This window comes from Triticum dicoccoides, chromosome 5A, assembly GCF_002162155.2.
Source record: "Triticum dicoccoides isolate Atlit2015 ecotype Zavitan chromosome 5A, WEW_v2.0, whole genome shotgun sequence".
Lineage (NCBI taxonomy): Eukaryota > Viridiplantae > Streptophyta > Magnoliopsida > Poales > Poaceae > Triticum > Triticum dicoccoides.
In genome coordinates this window covers 262,161,115-262,184,859 of record NC_041388.1, presented here as the reverse complement: position 1 = coordinate 262,184,859, position 23,745 = coordinate 262,161,115, and the positions used below count along the sequence as shown (strand labels likewise).

At 45.0% G+C, this 23,745-nt stretch overlaps 1 protein-coding gene and 1 pseudogene across 1 annotated transcript; one reads left to right on the top strand and one right to left on the bottom strand.

Annotated features, from left to right (window-relative positions):
* The first annotated feature begins 774 nt into the window (after positions 1 to 774).
* LOC119300904 (mini zinc finger protein 1-like) lies at positions 775 to 1,540 on the top strand. The gene has a single exon (XM_037577806.1). The coding sequence runs from the start codon at positions 867 to 869 to the stop codon at positions 1,149 to 1,151; it is 285 nt and encodes a 94-aa protein (XP_037433703.1). The 5' UTR covers positions 775 to 866; the 3' UTR covers positions 1,152 to 1,540.
* Positions 1,541 to 7,170: 5,630 nt separating this feature from the next.
* On the bottom strand, positions 7,171 to 7,306 carry LOC119304616 (annotated as a pseudogene).
* Positions 7,307 to 23,745: the final 16,439 nt, after the last annotated feature.

Here is a 23,745-nt window from a genome sequence, read left to right as displayed (position 1 = left end):
TAGGCGGCATGATAAAGGGGAAAAGTGAGCAAAGTTAGTTTGCCCAAGCAAAACTGAGCACAACTTTGTAACCAGGCCACAAAAATAGAAAACTCTTTTATTAAATTATTCAACGGAGTACAAGAACATAAAAACATAGATCAACCCAAAGTCATTTTTCTGGCGATCTCTGTCACCATCCCTATAAGCTTGATGATGTGCCGTGACCTCGTATCAACCCACATCATCTAATCCAGTAGCCTCACCAAGCCGCCCCACACTGAGTCGAGAGCACCAACCGGTCTAGCATACCCTCACCTCTCTAGAATCCGTCGTCTTCATCTTCCGCCGTCCCAACTTCAAAAGAGATCAACGCATTGGTCTTGCCAAGCCCAACTGTCGTCGACGTCACCACGACACTAGACAACGCCATCATTCTGCGCGCGTCCATCATAGAATTTACCAATATGAAGAAAAAACATGAAAATATCAACACGACAAATGGCTACACGAATCATGGCGCCAACCGGTTACGTAAACAAGAAATAAATCCAGACCACACACGATACCATCGTGTGGACCGAATGCTCGCTCCAAATTACCCAGGTGCTCCGGCGCATGATCTAAAACTAGAACACTGTGCGCACTGGTGCCCGTTCTTGTAACCTTGAGAGACTCCTTTTTTCTCCTAACGCAATTACACGCAAAGCCTTTGCGTGGCCGCGGAAAAGAAATGGAGAAAATCATCGCCCCTCCCTCTCGTGCTCCTGCCCATATAAGTACCAGCATCCAAGGCCGCGATAGCAAAAGCCTTCCCACTCCCTTCCCTCCCATCCCAGACGCCACAGACCCGACGACGGCCGCCGGCCGGCAAGAAGGCGTCGTCCATGGGGCCCCAGCAGGACCGGTCGGCGTCCAAGGCGCTCGCCAACGGCACGGCGGTGGCGCCCGAGAGGAAGGACGGCAAGGTGGTGCACTACAAGGAGTGCCAGCGCAACCACGCCGCCGGCATCGGCGGCTACGCCGTGGACGGCTGCCGCGAGTTCATGGCGTCCGCCCCCGCGGGCGCCGAGGCGCTCCTCTGCGCGGCGTGCGGCTGCCACCGCAGCTTCCACAAGCGCGAGGTGGAGGCCGTCGAGTGCGACTGCTCCTCCGACACCTCCGGCCGGTGATCGCCGCCGCCCGTCGCCGCCCAAGCCCGCTGTTCTCTTGCTGGCTCGTCACGGGTAGACCGGCATCTATCGGCAGGTAAGGCGTGGTGGACGTTGAGATGACTCCATTCGATCTCGATCCATCTATCAAATACATATATATGGCCCGGTTAATTTATCTTCTTCCTCCTCCTCCTCTTCCTCCTGGTATTGGGATTAATTTGGTGCTCGATTGCGTGTGATGTAATTAACATATCCGTACGTGTAGCATATGCGTGTTGATGAGAGTCCAAACTGGTGCGTGTGTGTGTAGATCGATCGGTGAGATGAACACCTTGTAATTTGTACAGATTTGTGTTTCTTGTTTGGAACCAGCAGTTAATAAGATATGCCTCTGAATTATGGATTGACATTATGAGTAGAGTAGAGTAGATGCCTTTGCTTCACTGAATGGAATTACACTTTGACTCATCGTGAGCTTTACTTCACCGAGTGCGCGCGGCTGTAAAATTATGTCATCCTGTCACTGGCTAGTAGCTAGCATGGGTCGTTTAGGTATTGTTTTCAATTAGCACGGCCGGAATATAGTAACGTAAATTCGAGCCGAAGAGAAGCCGGATCTCTTCGTGCGTGGTTCCTATCAGCCAGCTGAACTAGGCTGGGTTCCCATCATTCGGATCTCCGTGCCAGAAAAGTTTGAGAGCCAACCGCTACCCATTTGTTGGCATGCATGTTGCAGTTCAAAACAGTGCTCAAATTAAGGTTAATGATGCTGTCAGTGACTGTAATAATTTCTTAACCTCTGCATCAAAGTCAAGGAGCAAGCGTTCTTTTGCTTTCAATCAAGGATATTTTTTGGTGAGAGCTTGAAGGGTTATCTTAGCTATCAAAACCAGATCAAGCGTACGTAGTGTCGCTGTACAATTAAATCTCACTGCGCTGTCACTTTACTAATATCGCTCGCTCGCACCAGCTCTTGTCAAGCGTGGAGACTGGCCGTCACTATCACAGTGCCATATCTATTGCTGCCGCCAACTGCCAACAGTGCCGTAGCCACCATGTTCTTGTGATATTCCTGAACCTACTTTTCCAACGACTTTCAGGGCTAACCAACTAATCCCAGCCACTGGAAAACCCAGCAGGGCACGTGATTTCCCAACCAACGCGGATGGAAAACGTGACTCCGTATACCCAATCTAAAGCGCAGGCAGGTCATCGCGAGAGATATCCCGTTCCTTTTTTACAAGGAGAGCGAGGAGTCCCATCTTGAAAAAGTTGTACTACAACCTCCGTCCGGAATTAACCGTCGTTGAAATGAGTGTATCTAAACGTGTTTCAGTGTTCAGGTATACTTCATTTCAGCGATGGTAAATTCCGAACGGATGAAGTACTTGTTAGAGAACAAAGAGTTTAATGGTTGGATCCATGGAATGGTCTCTGGAGACCGATGTCGTGGTTGATGGAGAAGCTGACGACTGTCACAAAACCAATGGTGTTCCGTTTTCTACCGTCGGTGTGTGTAATTCGCACGGTCGGCGACAATAAATCAATGGGTGCGGCGTGATGGAGTACGTACTAGGTAGGAAAGCGAAGGCAGGATGACAAGAGGCCAGCCTCATCGATGGGGATATATCTTGATCTGTACGTGCGTGCACTATAGTGGCCAGCTCGATCCATCGCAGCGGCTTCATTGCTGTCAGCGTATATTCGCTAGCCGGGACCCCCCACCCCCTGCCCTCATCGAGTGGATGCATGCCGCCAGATCCAACGGACGGATTTTGATCATCCTACGGGCGTAGCATGATCGATCATGGACCAAACTTGAGGCCACCAGCCCCCCCTGCGGACTTTGTTTGGGGTACGGTAGGGGGTTTTCTCCGCACGAAGCAACTTGTTCCTGTAATGTAAGATTTGCTAGGAAGCGTTGAACCCTTTGCTCGAGCCGCATGTGTATTTATAAAATAGTTGCCGTGGCTTACAAGGTTTAGAATATCGCTAGAATTCTTCCAGAGAGAGATCGATACAACTTGGAGAAGAAGAACAGAAGAAGAGATAAAAACAGAAACGATTTAAACATCATCTATCCCTACGTACTCTATTCTAACATCCTCCCTCAATCCAAACCTATGAAAATTTCTCTAGGTTTAGATTGTACTTGAACTCATTCAGTCTCCTCGTGGTAAGTGGTTTAGTGAAGCCATCTGCAAGTTGATCTCCTGTTGGAATAAATTTGATATCAAGTAGCTTTCGTGCTACTCTTTCTCTCACAAAATGGAACACCGGATTTGTACGTGCATGGAACACCGGATTTGCAGAAAGATAGGTAGCACCAATATTGTCACACCATAACCTTGCAGCTTGTGGAGCCCTGATTCCCAACTCGTATAGAAGAGTCTGGATCCACATGATTTCAGCCGTTGCATTAGCAAGGGCTTTGTATTCTGCTTCAGTGCTTGATCTTGACACGGTAGCCTGTTTTCTTGCACTCCATGACACAAGGTTTGATCCCAGAAACGCAGCAAAACCACCTGTGGACCTTCTATCATCAGGGCATCCTGCCCAGTCAGCATCTGAGTATGCACTAACTAGCATGGACGGTGACTTAATAATCTTGATTCCAAGTCCCATTGTAAACTTTAGATACCTTAGAATTCTCTTTACTGCAGTCCAATGAACTATACTTGGTGCATGTAAAAACTGACATACTTTGTTGACAGAATATGAAATATCAGGTCTAGTCAATGTTAAGTATTGTAGAGCACCAACAACACTCCTATATTTTGTTGCATCATTTGGTCCAAGTAATTCACCTCCTTCAACTGTAAGCTTCTCAGAAGTGGAGAGTGGTGTACTTACTGGTTTGCAATGTTCTAGTCCTACCCTTCTTAGAATATTTGTGGTGTATTTTTCTTGTGTAAGAAGTATTCCATCCTTGATCTGTCTTACCTCTATACCAAGAAAGTAGTGAAGATTACCCAAATCCTTGAGTGCAAACTCCATATTGAGATCACGAAGAAGGGAGGTAGTAGCTTCTGAACTGGAACTAGCAACAATTATATCATCAACATAGACAAGAACAAACATAGAGATGTTGCCTTTATGATAAAAGAATAATGAGGTATCTGCCTTGCTTGGAATAAACCCAAGTTGTTGTAACTGGGTACTCAACCTGGAGTATCAGGCTCTTGGGGCCTGCTTTAAGCCATACAAAGCTTTGTCCAACTTGCAGACAAAATGAGGTGTGCTTTTGTTTTCATACCCAGGTGGTTGCCGCATGTACACTTCTTCCTCAAGAACACCATGAAGAAACGCGTTCTGAACATCTAGCTGACGCAAACTCCACCCTTTGGAAATAGCAATAGACAGAACAAGTCGAATAGTAGCTGCCTTAACAACAGGGCTAGAGGTATCTTCATAATCAATTCCAAACCTTTGCTTAAACCCTTTTGCAACCAATCTGGCTTTGTATCTATCTATACTTCCATCAGACTTTCTTTTAATCTTATAAACCCACTTGCAATCAATCAAGTTCTTTCCCTTTTTTGGTGATACAAGATGCCACATTTTATTTTTTTCATGAGTGCTTGATATTCATTGTCCATAGCCCCTTTCCATTCTTTGTGAGCAAGAGCTTCGGCTAGATGAATAGGTTCACCCGAACTAGTGAGAAAAGCAAACTTGCAAGGATCGTACCTTACTGTACCATCCTTGTATACCTTGGGTTTGGATAATCCAGATTTTGATCTGGTGTGGCGCTGAGGTATCTCGGATGACACATGTGTAGAGGCTGCTGCAGTTTCTTCATTGCCAAAACAAGCCGCAGAAGATCCAGCCAAATCGTCCTAGACTGCCGCGCCACAGGGCTCCAGATCCGAGGTAGTCACCGGATCCAACGCGATTCTCCTCGCGCCAGACGCCCTAGCAACAGCAGGGCTCCGCATGGCGATGTTGATGGGCCCCTCTCCGGTCGGGCTGTCGGCCACGAAACGCACCGGTTCCCGTGCGACGCGCGCGGATGGGTTGCACCCTGCGCTGCCTGGGTCCACGCCCAGATCTTGGTCGGCCACTGGATCGGCAGGTGGGCTGGCCCCGCCATGTGGCACTACTGGAGACGCGGGAGACACCGCTGTGCGCCTGACGACTGGATCAGCCTCGGATCGCACACGGCTATCAACCTGGGATCGCGCACCTTCCCTGGCGCTGCAGTTCTGCACAGGATCAACATCGGATCCAGTGCTATTTTCGTCCTCTTCTGCACACATAAAATCATAGCCAAAACTGCATTTTTTTCATTAGTATCTGAATTTTCTTTTGGACTAGTCACATGATCATGTTCTATTAGTTCTCCCCCGTGATCAGGACGTGACAAAGAATCCGAGGGAAGAGAAATTTCTGCTCGAAGAAGGGCTCCGGCATTTGGATGAAGTTTGGCGAAGGGAAAGATAGTTTCATCAAAGATCACATCCCTAGAGATGTAGATGCGTCTAGTTGAGATTTCTAGGCACTTGTAACCCTTATGAAGATTGTTGTAGCCAAGGAAAACGCATTGAGTGGAGCGAAACTCAATTTTTTGGTGATTATATTGGCGAAGATTAGGATAACATGCACATCCAAAAACTTTGAGAGAATTATAATCTGGCTTTTGATGAAACAATCATTCTAAAGGAGTTGTGTTCCCAATAACCTTACTGGGCAGCCGATTGATAAGATAAGCGGTAGCAATAAATGCTTCATCCCAATACTTTAGAGGCATAGATGCATGAGCAAGAAGGGAAAGGCCTACTTCAACGATATGACGGTGTTTGCGTTCGGCAGAACCGTTCTGTTGATGTGCATGTGAACACGAAACATGATGCTCAATGCCTATGCTTCGAAAGAAAGAGTTGAGCTTCTCATACTCTCCTCCCCAATCACTCTGGACTGCAATGATTTTCTTGTCAAATTGACGCTCAACAAGTTTTTGGAATTCTTGGAAGAGAGAAAAGACTTCGGATTTGAACTTAAGCAAGTATATCCATGTAAATTTACTATAGTCATCAATAAAGCTAACATAATATTTCTTTCTTCCAAAAGAATCTCTGGCATGACCCATCACTGAATATCAGTTCCAACGGAGCATGAGATACACTATTTGACTTAGGATATGGGAGTTGATGACTCTTGGCACATTGACAAGCATCACAAACATACTCTTTATTCTCACTACTAGACAATTGAAGATTGCCTTTATTCACTACTTGATCAACTATTTTTAATGAAGGATGACCTAATCTTTGATGCCACCTCTCTAAGGATGGTTTGACGACGGAGTAGACTTGACGATGACGCTTGTGGCTAAAAGCTTTTGATGTGATAGGATATAGACCACCGACGCATCTACCGTGATGGAGGAGCTCCCTCGTTGCCCGATCCTTAATGAAAAAAATACTTGGGATGAGTTTCAAAAAAGACATTATTATCAGCTGACAAACGAGACATGGAAGCATGATTTTTGTTGGCTTGAGGGACATGAAGCACATCTTTTAGAAGAAGATCACGTTTAGAATTAGGGAAATTAATGGAAGATTGACCAATGTGACATATGTCCATACCTCCTCCACTTGCAGCGGTGTTTATTTGCTCATTGCCATAGTATCTCTCGTGGTTGGCAAGCTTCTCCAGCTCACTGGTGACGTGGTCCGTGGCTCCGGAGTCAGCATACCAGATGGTGTCCCCAGCTTCTTCTTGTTCCCTGATGGCTGCAGCAATGTGGCATTCCTCGGGCACGAAGTCTTCATCACAGCGATGCCAGCAATCTTTCACCTCGTGCCCTGGCTTCTTGCAAAGCTGGCACCATGGCCTGGTGTTGGAGTAGGAGGCGCCGGAGGGATGTGGGCCAGTGTTGTTGGCGCGCCCACGCCCGCTGTTGTTGCTGTTGCTGCGTCCGCGCCCCTGTTGGTGACCGCGGTGACCACGGCCTCGGCCTCCGTGCCGCGACCACGTGTGAGGGAATTAACCGATGACTGGCGAATATTATTACCTTGTAGGAGATTCATACGAGCTTCAAAACTTAGCAGCTGGTTGTAGAGCTCCTGGACGGTCACCGGTTCGATACGTGCAGCCAGGGCTGAGATCACCGGGTTATACTCGATGTCCAGCCCTTTGAGCACATAGGAGGTTATCTCTCCTTCAAAGAGGGGATCACTGGTGCAGGCTATCTCATCGGCGAAGGCCTTGATCTTCGCCAGGTACTCGGGCATGCCCATGCTTCCTTTGTGGCGATTGGCGAGGGCGATGCGAGTGTTGACGATCTGCGCTTGCGTCTGGGCAGCGAAGGAGGCGTGGATGGCACTCCACACCTCAGTCGGCGTCTGAAGGGCAGCGACTTGCGCAAGAACCTCACGTGACAGAGATCCCATAAGGTATCCTTGTACCTGTTGCTGCTGGGCGTACCAGATCGACCGGGCGTAGTTGAAGACCTGCTCCTCCTTCCCGTCTTTGGTGATGGTGATGGTAGGAGGGGGCGCCTGGCTTGCGACATCAAGGAAGTGCTCCATCTGTGCTCCCTTGATTTGGGGTAGCACGATGGCCTTCCAGAGGAGGAAATTTGTCCTCATGAGCTTCTCAGATGGAGGAGACCCGAGAGAGGAAACGCTGCTGGAGGTGGAAGAAGATGCATAGGTGGAAGGCGCAGATTGGGTGGACAAGGTGCTCATGGTGGATCCAATCAGGGCGGTGTTGGTGGTGGCGATGGTGGAAGCAGCGGTGCTGGCGTTGGTGCCTGACATGATTCTCTCTCGACAAGTCTCTCTGGATAGGTTTCAGGTTTCTCTCTCGATCAACTAGATCGATCTCTCACGAAAGCTAGACGTACGAGAGGAAGGGCTCTGATACCATGTAAGATTTGGTAGGAAGCGTTGAACCCTTTGCTCGGGCCGCATGTGTATTTATAGAATAGTTGTCGTGGCTTACAAGGTTTGGAATATCGCTAGGATTCTTCCAGGGAAAGATCGATACAACTTGGAGAAGAAGAACAGAAGAAGAGATAGAAACAGAAACGATTTAAACATCATCTATCCCTACGTACTCTATTCTAACAGTTTCGGAGTTTCACCTATGCGCAACCGCATCCAATAACTACCGTACAATTACCCTACCACATCGTTAGCCACTATCTTGTACACCGGTAGCTCCCTCGCAAAAAAAAGAAGCTTCGTCTCCTCTACATCGACAAGTGGAAATTGAGAGAAGCAGGGCAGCATTTGCCGTGGTAGTAGGTCACGTCATGGTGATAGGGTTCGGTTTTGTTTTGTTACACGTAGTAGGGGTGAAGTTTTGTTTGAGAACTTAACCCGGACTTAGCCGATCCTTTATTCGGTTTAACTCACTCCCGCCCGCACCGCAGCCACGCCGGTGCCCCCGCCGACACTTCCAATCGACCAGTGTCACCATTGAATCCCCTCAAATGGCCGGACCTAGCTGTTCGGGGTCATCGTCGCCGATTAGTATGGTGCCAAAAGTTAAAAAAAAATAGAGAACCGATGCCAGAACTTGTCCCAACATGCACGTACGATTCAATTCCCATCTGCAGCTATGTACGTCGCTCGCATGGCATGAGCTTAGCGCCAGGGCCACTGACAGTGACTAGGTGGAGCTAGAGCACTGCTTTTTGTAGAAAACCCCCTAAATTAGTACTACCAAATCTCATAAAAAGCCCCTGAAACGCCGGTATGTGCGCACGGAGAACCTGAGACCTCATCTTATAGCCCGAGGATGCTAGTCAGGCCCACCCAATCACGTTTCGTGTCTATAAAGGACTTTTTTATAACTCTATAAAGGATAAATAGGCTTAATGTCTCGTTGCCAAACACGCTCGTGGGGTTAAATGGGCTGCATCCACTTGGACACATTTTCCATATGTTAGTTTTACTTTTTTGGATTTAAAAAATATGGAAATTATAATCACTGTAAGAAAATAAAATTAGAATATTCATCTCTTATAAATAATATACATACAAATAAAATCACTTACATTGAAAAAGTTCATGTGATTCTAAAAAATATTCGCATATTACTTTAAAAATTGCATATAGTTAAAAATAACTTTATGTATTATAAAATATTGTATAATTTTAAAAAGTGTATATTTTTTTAATAAAAATATAAACATTTTAAATAAATATTTGGATAGATTTGCATGTAATTTTAAAATGTTCGCATTTTCAATTAAATATTCATGTAGTATATAATAATAACATATGTTTTCTTAAAAGGTGTTTACATGTTTTAATAAACGTGTGTGTTGGGAAAGAGATATTTATATACTTTTAACAAAAATAAATAGGAAAAGATGTGTGAAAAAATAAATAAGAGTCTAGTAAGCCCCCAGACTGCATAGCCTCAAATGAATATTATTTAATTGCAATTTTTTTAAAATTTCTTAACTAGTTTATTTACATGAATACTTCTTAGAATAATATCTGAATATTTTTATTAAATAGATTACAAACACAATGATCATATTTTTCTTTAATATATGACTGCTTTCTACAAAACTTTCTAAAATATATGAACCTAAATATTTCTTTTTATTTTGGTTATAATCTGCATATTTTTCAAAAAGGAAAAACAAAACAAGAACATATCGGAAATGGGCTGTTGTGGCTGCAGCCAATTTTAAGCACCCACGAGTGTGTTCGACTACGAGACACTAAGCCTAGTTATCCTTTATTGGGTCTAAAAAAAGTTATCCTTTATTGACATCAAATGTGATGGAGTTTATCTCGGGAAAAGAAAACATGATGGTGTGGAGTGACTAGCATTGCCGGCGCTATACAATGAGGTCTCGCGTTTGACCTTCATGGGTACCTTTTTCATATGAATTATTACTTTGTACTCCCTTCGTGCATAATATAAGATGTTTTTTGACACTACATTAGAGTCAAAAAAACGTCCTATATTATGAAACGGAGGGAGTATTGTATACTGGTAAGTGGGATCCAATGAATATAGAGACGCATAGTGGAGTTTTAGGGGCCTTTATGAGATTTGATACTAATTTAAGGTGCTTTCTCCGGATAGAAAATGCGATGCTCCAACCTCGTCCGGTCACTGGCAGTGGGCCTGACACTTCAAAGATTTTTTATGAGATCATAAATGATAAGTGTCACACATATGTCACAAAGCACTCCGGCCTTGATTTTTTTTCAACTAAAGTTGCCATCCGAAAAAAATGAAACTTGCCATCCGAAAAAAGGTTGCCACGCTTGACAACTAAAGTTGTCATTCTTTCGTAAGTAAACTTGTCATAAAAAACGTTCAAAATTGCCATGTGTTCGTGCGACAAGTGTAATGCTTATCAGAGTCCTTACGAGATTTGATACTAATTTATGAGGTTTTCTGCAGCAACAAAAAGAGTGGCGTTCTAGTATTGCCCAAACACTGACAATGGTGCTTGGCACCATGCTGGCACGCTACACGAGCGCCATATACAGTTCCAGACGCAAATTGAACCAGGATGAGAATCCTCTGATGTACGGCACCCTGCTGTTCTGCCACCGACATGTGGGCCCGTTGGGAACCTAGCCCACATGTCAGTGGCCCAACGGCACATAACGCACGGATAGGAGCCACTTCCACTGAACCATAATGCTCGGTGCATCAAATTTGGAACCAGTTTTTTGTGTTTTTCTAATACCTCCTATTCATGAAGTGTCGTAGTTTTCAATTAACCCTAGTTCAACACTGTGACACTTATTTTGAATCAAAATGAGCAATTTTAGCACCAAACTGCACATGATGTACGTTACATGAATGAACACATCGGTAGAAGGTCAGGCCCATTTCTAGGTGAATCAGCAATGAGCAGACCACGGGCCAAAGTAGTCCATGTGCCTTGCTCTCCAGTATCAACCTTTTTTAATTTATGCCAGGTGTGTCCCATCCATCAGCAGCTCCGTTCGGTGGAGTCCTTTCGCCTTCGATCATCCGCCCATGCACAAACAACCACACGACCGATCTGTTTCATGCATACATAAATTGATACATGTGCGGATGCCGTATGGCCTACTTGCTAGCAAGCTGCTGTTTGATTGGACAGCACATTTTGCTTTGCTTTTGTTGCGTAACTTCATTCTTTTGGCAACTCCCTGTACTTTTTTATTAATAGGAGTCTTAAAACTTGCACGCGACAGTCAGTTTGGTGCATAAACTTATAAAGCACATAGTTCTGGTCATCGAACTTGTATGGTCGTGCAAATACGGTCACATATCCCGTACATAGGCGTATCCAGTGCATGTGTGGATGCCTACATGGACAATGCCCATTGGCAGTGACAAATGACGCTCGGCGTGACATGCTTTTGCAAACAAACAAAAAACACTGGCCTTTTTTATTTGTGGAAAAGTGCCAACTATTGGTGAGTCTGATATGTCCATACAAAGAGAAATTTAACAAGAAATAGTGTGGGGATTGGGTTTCCAGCCCGTGACCCATCGCTAGCAAGCTAGCCGATCTAGCAAATCCAACCTAAACATTTTGATATCTAAAGTGCATCGATGAATGCGGGTACATATGAATCCATTTTAGAAAAACATTTCTAAATGCTAAAAAATCTTAAAAAAAGGTTATACGGGTACGTCTTCATGTTTTATGTGCGTGCATAAAGTTTCATGAAAAGAATGACCCTTTTGGGGCATGTGCAAAAAAGACAAAAGAATATGTTGTAAAACGCTATTTAGCAGTACTGAAATTTATCTTTTTCGAAGGCAAAAGAAAAAAACATTTTCTCACAAAACTTTTTGCCGCGCACACACATTGATCATGTATGCGTGGAATTTTCTTTTGAATTTTTCAACATTTTAAAACATGTCTAAAATGCATTTTTCAAAAAGTGAGTTCATATGCCCCTGGGTTAGGAGGTGCCGATTGAGATAACTAGGCCTTAATATACTGGAACAGAGGCGCGAGCACAAATGGACTGCAGTCTGTGCGGCCCATTTTGTACTTCTTCGTTTTTTTTAGAAATTTCTAGATAGTAGACTAAAAAATTGTAAATTATAATCTCAGTAATAAAATAACTTATAAATATTTGTGTGTTATAAATATTTTACATACAAAGAAAATAACTTACTGTTGAAACTTGTTTGTTTATTATTTTTAAAATATACATATATTAAATAATACTTATGAATTATAAAACATCCGAGATTATCAACTAAAGATCTGCCATGCACATGACGCAAATTAATACAAGTAAAATGTAGAGTCAACTATTTATTAAATATACACCTTATTAAAAATATTTAGTTAATACAGACACTAAAATTTTAAGCTCATGGCTTATATTTAAATAATAAATATAATAAATAAAAATATTTATGAATATTCACTACTTATGTATACTTTTTGCTCATGACTCATATCCAAAATATATATATTTAAATATTAGAAACAACTGAATATTCATACCAATAGTTTAAATTCGAAATTATGAATATTTTTAATTATACAAATATTGAACTATAAAAATGTGTGAATAATTATGGGAATGTTTGTATAATTTAATTAGCATTTTTAAATTATAAAATTTAAATTATTTGTATTATAATTATACAAACGTTTAATAATTCGTAAATATTATTTAAAATATCTGAATATGTAAAAAATAGTACAAACCAATTTTAAAAATTAAGATTTATTTTTTATGGACAATATTTATAAGACACAAATATTTGAAAGTTAATTTTATTACCGAGATTACAATTTAAATATTTTCTAAAAAATAGAAAAAAAGAACAAGTGCAAAATGGGCCACACAGACCGCAACCCATTTCTGCTCGTGCCTCTCTTCTACTAGTATATTAAACTGAATGTCGAGTGGTGAGAACCGCTAGTTTACCAACATTCAGTTTTGTGCTCGAAACCTAGTGCCCACACTATTTCGTGTTAATTTTCTCTTTTGTATTAACATGTGGGACCCACCAGTCGTTGGCATTTCTCGGCAAATAAAAAAGGTGAATTTTCCTTTTTGCAAAAACATGCCGTGACGAGCGCCGTCTGGCACTGACAATGGGCCTCTATTCATGTTGGCATTCTACACATGCACTGGATATGCCCGCATATGGGATATGTGACCGTATTTACATGCCCGTGCATGTTCGATGACCACAATCATGTATTTTACAAATTTATGCACTAATCCCCGCGTACAAGTTCTAAGACTCCTACTATATTTATCTCTTTTTTTCTAAGGGCATCTTCAATGCCAACCCTCAAAGACCGCGTTGTCTGGATGTGTTCTGACATCTAACGCGGGCTTATATCAGTCTGTCGAATGGTCCAGACGCAATTTTTCCCATAAATTGGAAGCAAAGTGGGGGGGGGGGGGCTTTGCGTGAGTTCAGAAAGCAAGCAGGCAGGACTCCGACACCACCGGCCCAATAAATCCCCCCTCTCGGCCCCATTCTTTTCCAATCCATGCATTCTCTCCCTTGCTTTGCATTCCCACCCTCCTCCGTCGTCGCCGTTGTACCTCTCCGACCGCCAGCACCGACACACCCGCTAGCCTTTTACGACGGCGTCGTCCACCCAGGACCTGTCCATAGCCAGGTACACTTCTCCTCCCCTGTCGATGACGTTCATGGCGAACACCACGCTCGACAGGTGTTCGGTTAAATGCCATTGAGCTAATTCTCGAACGCCATGCCATTTTTCTAGAGTACGGGGGATGGCGGGGTACTCGGCCATGGAGGATGAGTTGTTGTGCAATGCATTAATTGTTGGTCGTATCCACAGATCTCATAGGCAGTCATAGAAGGGGGGCTCTTCTGGCGATGCGTGCATGATTCGTTTCACGTGCAAAAGCACATTGCGTCCTATGATACGCCCATCTTGCGTCATGTTTTTCTACTGTTATTTATAATGTTTTAGAGTTAGATTTCACTTTATGATGCAATTCTAATCCTTTTTCTCTCTTAAATTGCAAGTTATATCAAAAAAAGGGAGATTGCTTGCAGTTGAAATTCTCAACCTGGAAAAGCTACAGCGGAGATAGCTATTATCCGGAGCTCCAAATGACCTAATGATTTACGGAGATTTGTTTTGGAATGTATAAAAAATATTGTAAGAAAAAGATACCATAGAAGACCCTCCGTGGGCCTACAAGCCCAGAGGGAGTGCCCACCCCCCAATGCCGCATCGGTTGAGCTTGTGGGGCCCACGGAAGTCCACTGATATCCATCTTCTGCTATATGAAGCCATTTGCCCCATAAAAATAAAAAGAAGACTTTCTCGACCACCCATCTCAAGGCGAAACCAAAGGCGGAGCACTTCTGCTCTGTGGCACGATTAGGTCGGGGATACTTCCCTCCGGGAGGGGAAATTGAAGCCATCGTCATCAGCAACGCTCCTCTCGTAGTGGGAGGATTCATCTCTACAACATCTTCAGCAGCACCATCTCATCTCCAGACCCTAGTTCTTCCCTTGCTTTCAATCTTTGTATCAAACCTCTGATTGTTACATAGGGGTGCTAGTAGCATTGATTATATCATGTAGTTAATGCTAGTTAGTTTACTTGGTGGAAGATTATATGTTTAGATTGTTCATTACTTTTTTATCTCCTCTGATCACGAACTTGAATATGATTTGTGACTAGTTCTATTTGTTCTTGAGGACATGGGAGAAGTCTTGTTATAAGTAACCATGTGAAGTTGGTTTTCGTTCAATGTTTTGATGATGTGGCATGTTTTTCTTCCTCTAGTGGTGTCGTGTAAACATCGTGTTGGGAAACATAGCATGCAATTTCAAAAATTTCCTACGCTCACGCAAGATCTATTTAGGAGATGCATAGCAACGAGAGGGGGGGAGTATGTCCACGTACCCTCGTAGACCGAAAGCGGAAGCATTTGACAACGCGGTTGATGTAGTCGAACTTCTTCTAGATCCGACCGATCAAGCACCGAAGGTACGTCACCTCTGAGTTCTGCACACGTTCAGTTCGATGACGTCACTCGAAATCTTGATCCAGCAAAGTCTCGAGGAAGTAGATGAGTTCCGTCAGCACGACGGCGTGGTGATGGTGATGGTGAAGTGATCCGCGCAGGGCTTCACCTAAGCACTACGAAGATATGACCGGAGGCATAAACTGTGGAGGGGGGCGCCACACACGGCTAACAATTGTCGGTGTGTGTTCTAGCGGTGCCCTCCCACATATATATAGGTTGGAGGAGAGGAGAGGCAGTCAAGGGGGCGCCCCAAGTAGGAGGAATCCTACTTGGGGTCCTCTCAATACGGCCTCCCCCCTTTCCTTTTTACCGGAGGGGGAAAAGGAAAGGGAGAAGAGAGAAAAGAAGGGGGGCAGACCCCCCCGCCCCTTTTCCTTTTCCAATTCAGCCAGCTTCCATAGGGGGGCACGCCACCCGTTGTGGGCTGGTGTGCTCCCCTCTCATGGCCCATATGGCCCATATCTTTCCTTCGGGGGTTCCGGTAACCCCCCTCCCCGCTACTCCGATAAATACCCGATACTTTCCGGATCACATATAGTGTCTGAATACTATCATCCTATATATCAATCTTTACCTCTCGACCATTTCGAGACTCCTCGTCATGTTTGTGATCTCATCCGGGACTCAGAACAACATCCGGTCACCAAATCACATAACTCATATAATACTAAATCGTCATCAAATGTTAAGTGTGCGGGCCCTATGGGTTCAAGAACTATGTAGACATGACCGAGAGACCTCTCTGGTCAATAACCAATAGCGGAACCTGGTGATCGTATTGGATCCTACATATTCTACGAAGATCTTTATCGGTCGAACCGTTATGACAACATACGTTATTCCCTTTGTCATACGTATGTTACTTGACCGAGATTCGATCGTCGGTATCTTCATACCTAGTTCAATCTCGTTACTGGCAAGTCTCTTTACTCGTTCTGTAATACATCATCCCGCAACTAACTCATTATCCACTTTTCTTGCAAGGCTTCTTATGTTGTGTATTACCGAGAGGGCCCAGAGATACCTCTCCGATACTTGGACTGACAAATCCAAATCTCGATCTATGCCAACCCAACAAACACCTTCGGAGATACCTGTGGAGCATCTTTATAATCACCCAACTACGTTGTGTCGTTTGATAGCACACAAGGTATACCTCTGGTGTCCAGGAGTTGCATAATCTCATAGTCAAAGGAATATGTATATGACATGAAGAAAGCAATAGCAATAAAATCGAATGATCATAATGCTAAGCTAACGGATGGGTCTTGTCCATCATATCATTCTCCTAATGATGTGATCCCGTCATCAAATGACATCTCATGTCGTTAGGAAACCTTAACCATCTTTGATCAACGAGCTAGTCAAGTAGAGGCTCACTAGGGACACCGTGTTTGTCTATGTATTCACACATGTATTAAGGTTTCTAATCAATACAATTCTAGCATGAATAATAAACATTTATCATGAATAAGGAAATATAAAATAACAACTTTATTATTGCCTCTAGGGCATATTTCCTTCAGTCTCCCACTTGCACTAGAGTCAGTAATCTAGTTCACATCGCCATGTGATTAACACCCATAGTTCACATCGCCATGTGACCAACACCCAAAGAGTTTACTAGAGTGAATAATCTAGTTCACATCGCCATGTGATTAACACCCAAAGAGTATTAATGAGTGATCATGTTTTGCTTGTGAGAGAAGTTTATTCAACGGGTCTATCACATTTAGATATGTATGTATTTTGAAAATTTCTATGTCTACAATGCTCTGTATGGAGCTCCTCTAGCTAATTGCTCCCACTTTCAATATGTATCCAGATCGAGACTCAGAGTCATCCGGATTGGTGTTAAAGCTTGCATCGACGTAAATCTTTACGACGAACTCTCTATCACCTTCATAACCGAGAAACATTTCCTTAGTCCTCTTTAGGTACCTAAGGATAAGTTTTGACCGCTTTCTAGTGATCTACTCCTGGATCACTATTGTACCCCCTTGCCAAAATCATGGTAAGGCATACAACAGGTCTGGTACACAGCATGGCATACTTTATAGAACCTATGATTGAGGCATAGGGAATGACTTTCATTCTCTCTATATATTCTGTCGTGGTCGGGTTTTGAGTCTTACTCAACTTCACATCTTGTAACACAGGCAAGAACCCTTTCTTTGACTGATCCATTTTGAACTTCTTCAAAACTTTATCAAGGTATGTGCTTTGTGAAAGTCATATAAAGCGTCTTGATCTATCTCTATAGATCTTGATGCCCAATATATAAGAAGCTTCACCGAGGTCTTTCATTGAAAAATTCTTATTCATGTATCCTTTTATGCTATCCAGAAATTCTATATCATTTCCAATCAATAATATGTCATCCACATATACTATCAGAAATGATACACAGCTCCCACTCACTTTCTTGTAAATACATGCTTCATCGTAAGTCTGTATAAAACCATATTCTTTGATCACCTTATCAAAGCGTATATTCCAACTCCGAGAAGCTTGCACCAGTCCACAGATGGATCGCTGGAGCTTGCACATTTTGTTAGCACCTTTAGGATTGACAAAACCTTCTGGTTGCATCATATACAACTCTTTTTTAAGAAATCCATTAAGGAATGCAGTTTTGACGTCCATTTGCCAGATTTCATAATCATAAAATGCGGCAATTGCTAACATGATTCGGACAGACTTAAGCATCGCTACAGGTGAGGAAGTCTCATCATAGTCAACTCCTTGAACTTATCGAAAACCTTTTGCGACAAGTAGAGCTTTGTAGACAGTAACATTACCATCAACGTCAGTCTTCTTCTTGAAGATCCATTTATTCTCTATGGCTCGCCGATCATCGGGCAAGTCCACCAAAGTTCACACTTTGTTCTCATACATGGATCCTATCTCAGATTTCATGGCCTCAAGCCATTTATCGGAATCTGGGCTCATCATAGCTTCTTCATAGTTTGTAGGTTCGTCATGGTCTAGTAACATGACTTCCAGAATAGGATTACCGTACCAATCTGGTGCAGAGCATGCTGTGTTCGACCTACGAGGTCCAGTAGTAACTTGATCTGAAGTTTCATGATCATCATCATCATCATTAGCTTCCTCTCTAGTTGGTGTAGGCATCACGGGAACGGATTTCTCTGATGAGCTACTTTCCAATTCGAGAGAAGGTACAACTACCTCATCAAGTTCTACTTTCCTCCCACTCACTTCTTTCGAGAGAAACTCCTTCTCTAGAAAGTTTCCATTCTAGGCAACAAAGATCTATGGTAGAAGGTGTACCCAATAGTTTTATTAGGGTATCCTATGAAGACGCAATTCTCCGATTTGGGTTCGAGCTTATCAGGCTGAAGCCTTTTGACATAAATGTCGCAACCCAAAACTTTAAGAAACGACAGCTTAGTTTTCTTGCCAAACCATAGTTCATACGGTGTCGTCTCAACAGATTTAGACAGTGCCCTATTTAACGTGAATGCAGCTGTCTCTAATGCATAACCCCAAAACAATAGTGGTAAATCGGTAAGAGACATCATAGATCGCACCATATCTAATAAAGTACGGTTACGACATTTGGACACACCAATACACTGTGGTGTCCCAGGTGGCGTTGGTTGTGAAATTATTCCACATTGTTTTAAATGAAGGCCAAACTCGTAACTCAAATACTCGCCTCCGCGATCAGATCATAGAAACTTTATTTTCTTGTTACGATGATTCTCTACTTCACTCTGAAATTCTTTGAACTTTTCAAATGTTTCAGACTTGTGTTTCATTAAGTAGATGTACCCATATCTACTTAAATCATCTGTGAAGGTCAGAAAATAAGATACCTGCCACGAGCCTCAACACTCATTGGACCGCATACATTGGTATGTATTATTTCCAATAAGTTATTAGCTCGCTCCATTGTTCCGGAGAACGGAGTTTTAGTCATCTTGCCCATGAGGCATGGTTCGCAATCATCAAATGATTCATAATCAAGTGATTCCAAAAGCCCATCTGCATGGAGTTTCTTCATACGCTTTACACCAATATGACCTAAATGGCAGTTCCACAAATATGTTGCACTATCATTATCAACTTTGCATCTTTTGACATCAATATTATGAATATGTGTATTACTACGATCGAGATTCAATAAACCACTTACATTGGGTGTATGACCATAGAAGATTTTATTCATGTAAACAGAACAACAATTATTCTCTAACTTAAATGAATAACCATATCACAATAAACATGATCCAATCATATTCATGCTCAACGCAAACACTAAATAACATTTATTTAGGTCCAACACTAATCTCGAAGGTAGAGGGAGTGTGCGATGGTGATCTTATCAACCTTGGAATCACTTCCAACACACATCGTCACCTCACCCTTAACTAGTCTCTGTTCATTTCACAACTCCTGTTTTGATTTACTAGTCTTAGCAACTGAACCGGTATCAAATACCCTGGGGTTACTATGAACACTAGTAAACTACACATCAATAACATGTATATCAAATATACCATTGTTCACTTTGGCATCCTTCTTATCCGCCAAGTTTTTGGGGCAGTTTTGCTTCTAGTGACCATTTCCTTTGAAGTAGAAGCACTCAGTTTTAGGCCTAGGTCTAGCTTTGGGCTTCTTCACGGGAGTGGCAACCTGCTTGTCATTCTTCTTGAAGTTCCCTTTCTTTTCTTTTGCCCTTTTTCTTGAAACTAGTGGTGTTGTTAACCATCAACACTTGATGCCCTTTCTTGATTTCTACCTTCATCGATTTCAGCATCGCGGAGAGCTCGGGAATCCTTTCCGTTATCCCTTGCACATTATAGTTCATGACAAAGTTATAGTAGCTTGGTGATAGTGACTAGAGAACTCTGCCAATCACTATCTTATCTGGAATATTAACTCCCACTTGATTCAAGTGATTGTACTACCCAGACATTCTGAGCACATGCTCACCGGTTGAGCTATTCTCCTCCATTTTGTAGGCAAAGTACTTGTCAGAGGCATCATACCTCTCGACACAGGCATGAGTCTGGAATACCAATTTCAGCTCTTGGAACATCTCATATGCTCCGTGGCGTTCAAAACATTTTTGAAGTCTCGGTTCTCAGCCATAAAGCATGGCGCACTAAACTATCAAGTAGTCATCATATCAAGCTTGCAAAATGTTCATAACGTCTGCATCTTCTCCTGCAACAGGTTTGTCACCTAGCTGTGCATCAAGGACATAATTCTTCCGTGCAGCAATGAGCATAATCCTCAGATCACGGACCCATTCCTCATCATTGCTACTATCATCTTTCAACTTAGTTTTCTCTAGGAACATATCAAAAAAATATAGGAGCTATATCGCGAGCTATTGATCTACAGCATAGATATGCAAAACTATCAAGACTAAGTTCATGATAAATTAAGTTCAATTAATCAAATTACTTAAGAACTCCCACTTAGATAGACATCCCTCAAGTCATCTACATGATACGTGATCCAAATCAACTAAATCATGTCTGATCATCACGTGAGATGGAGTAGTCATCAATGGTGAACATCTCTATGTTGACCATATCTACTATATGATTCACGTTCGACCTTTCGGTCTCCAGTGTTCCGAGGCCATGTCTGTACATGCTAGGCTCGTTAAGTTTAACCTGAGTATTCCGCGTGTGCAAAACTGTCTTGCACCCGTTGTATGTGAACATAGAGTCTATCACACCCGATCATCACGTGGTGTCTCAACACGACGAACTGTCGCAACGGTACATACCCAGGGAGAACACTTATACCTTGAAATTTTAGTGAAGGGATCATCTTATAATGCTACCGCCGTACTAACAAAAATAAGATGCATAAAAGATATACATCGCATGCAATCAAAAATATGTGACATGATATGGCCATCATCATCTTGTGCTTTTGATCTCCATCTCCAAAGCATCGCCATGATCTCCATCGTCACCGGCTCGACACCTTGATCTCCACTGTTGCGTCATGGTCGTCTCGCCAACTATTGCTTCTACAACCATCGCTAATGCATAGTGATAAAGTAAAACAATTACATGGCGTTTGCATATCATACAATAAACAGACAACCATAAGGCTCCTGCCGGTTGCCAGTAACTTTTACAAAACATGATCATCTCATACAATAACGTTGTCAACATTCGGGGATCGGGGGTACCCAGACTTGCTTGCCTGGGGCCCACGGCGTGGCTCCGTCAACGGCCTAGTACGGCCCAGCTTCAACAACAACAGATCAAGACCCTCGCAAGGGGCCAGTCCTCGCGGGGTGGACGACACCAAGACCTCCCTGGGGGCGGCCTCACCAGGTTGGCTCCCAAGGAGCGGAGATATCAATGCAAGGCGCACCTCGCAAGGTTCATATGATGTGAGCCGTGATGACCAAGGCCAGGCGGGTGCCAGCGGGCGCAGTGTACCAGTTTCCTCTTTGGTGCTAAGGAGGCAAGCGCAGGCGCGGGGTCCCGAGGAATCAAGCAAAGGTTTCCATATCGGTGCAACAAGGCCAAGACCGTCAGGATGGTAGGACGGAGGTCATCATGGAGCCCACGGCGGTGTCACCACCAGAGGCTTTTGCAGGCGAATACTACTTTTGTCAAGATAACTTGCACTAGTTGTCTCCCTTCGAATTTGGCCGTTGTGGGATCCCTTCCCGCCTACATTTGGGGAGAGGACCAAGGCCATTATAAATAGGACTTAGGCACCACCATAGATCGGGGGGATTTCCACCCTGACCACCTCATCAGCTCATCGAGCTCAAGAACACCTCACCTCCTGAGGCTGTTCGACCATTGTACTAGCTCATCCTCAGCCCTCGAGGCAATCCACCACAAAGCTGGAGTAGGATATTACACCGCAAGGTGGCCCGAACCAGGATAAACAGCTGTGTCCCTTGTTCGTTGGGTTCGACTAGCTAGGCCATGGGTTCGGTGAGTGGGTAGACTAGGAAGGACGAGATCTTCGCACGCACCCCAGAGTTCGAACCTCTCAAGGGTCTGCGGAACCCCGAGTCCGACATTTGGCGCGCTAGGTAGGGGTGCGTAAGGGCCCCTCTTCTTCCAGCCGGCCCGCCATCGCCCTACAGTCCCGATGGCCGACGATCCGAGGGTCCATGCCGAGCACTGGGCCGCTTGGCCCGCTCGGGCGGTGCCGTCCACCCAGGAAGACCTCCACTCCGCGCTCCAGGCGGCTCGCATGCCGCCCAACCCCGCCGGACATGGGCGGCGCGGACCGGCGTCGTCCGCCCTCGCACCACGACGTACGCGTGCCACCACGTGATCTTCGGGTTACACCGCGGTGACAACGCCACACACTTGTCGGGAGCAGGCAAACATGCGAGCCGCGATCATTGTGGTGCGAGAGTTGCTGCGTTGCAGGTTGGCGGAGGGCGGCCGCGACGCCCTGCTAGAGCGGGTCGCCGAACTGCTTGATGCTGCCTGCAGAGGTGCGACGCCCTTCTGCTCCCTGCCCATGCCTTAGGTAGTGGCAGGGGGCGCGTCGGGCCTCGACGCGCCCGCGCGACCCCCGGAGCACCTAAGGGATTCGATAACGACAACACGGCCCGCGGCACTGCTCGTCCTGCCACGACTGCACCTCCTTCAGGCGAGGCAAGCTCTGGCGGTCCCCTGCGGGGCCACGCATGGGTGTCACCCCACGGCCGCCAGGGCTAGGCACAAGGCCTGGTGGCCCAAGGTATGGGACACCCAGGCAATGGCTCCTGCGCAGCAACTTCAGACGCCTACGTACCCCACATGATGGACCTAGAGTACATGCTAGAGGAAGACCCGGCTCGTTCCCCGAGACGAATTGGGCAGAAGGGACGCTAGAGGCTGGGGCTTTCTGCGAGCCACCCGGAAGTTTCGCCGACCCCTTCGACGACAACGACCGCAGGGTACAACCGATACCTCACAGGCATGCTTACGCTAACCATGGACCGTGGGTGAACCAGGCCACAGCAGTGGTCGAAGACCTCAGGGCGGTGGATCCGCTCCCCGCGGGTGCAGCGCACTAGGGGCTGCGCGGGAGGGGCGCAGAGACAGGGCCTCCCCCGCACCGCATGGAGCAAGGTTTCGCACGGAGGTAGATCCTCTGCCCGGGGAGGCGCTAGTGAGCCCTTCCCCCCGGCAGAGGGCCCGTGGTCGCCGAGGGCGCCGCCAGTGTCCCCCTTGCCCTTTGGTCTCGTCCTGGTTTCTGGACGCCCCAACGGTGGTCGGGGGAGGCGCAGGGCGGGGCCCTTGCCAGGCGATATGAAGTAAGGCTCACGCCTGTGAAGGTCTCCGCTCATGACACTCTCACGTAATAACGAGTGGGGCTGTACACGCCCCGGAGTCTCCTGAGTGCCGCCCTCGGGCCTCACGGGGCTCCCTCCCACGTCCAAGTGGAAGCACCATGCTCCGCACTGGCCGTCGACACTACCCCCCAATGACTATGCTCACATCCAGTGAAAGCACTTAGCTCTGCGCTGGTGGGAAGACAAGAAGACTAGCTAGATGCCGGACGCAGCTGTTTGCTTTCGTCCCTCTTTCTGTAACTCGATTTGCCGCCTTTTGGGCTGAGATTTGAAGCTCTTTTGTGTTATGAAAATTGGGGGAGTTTTCTCTTGTTTGTGCCG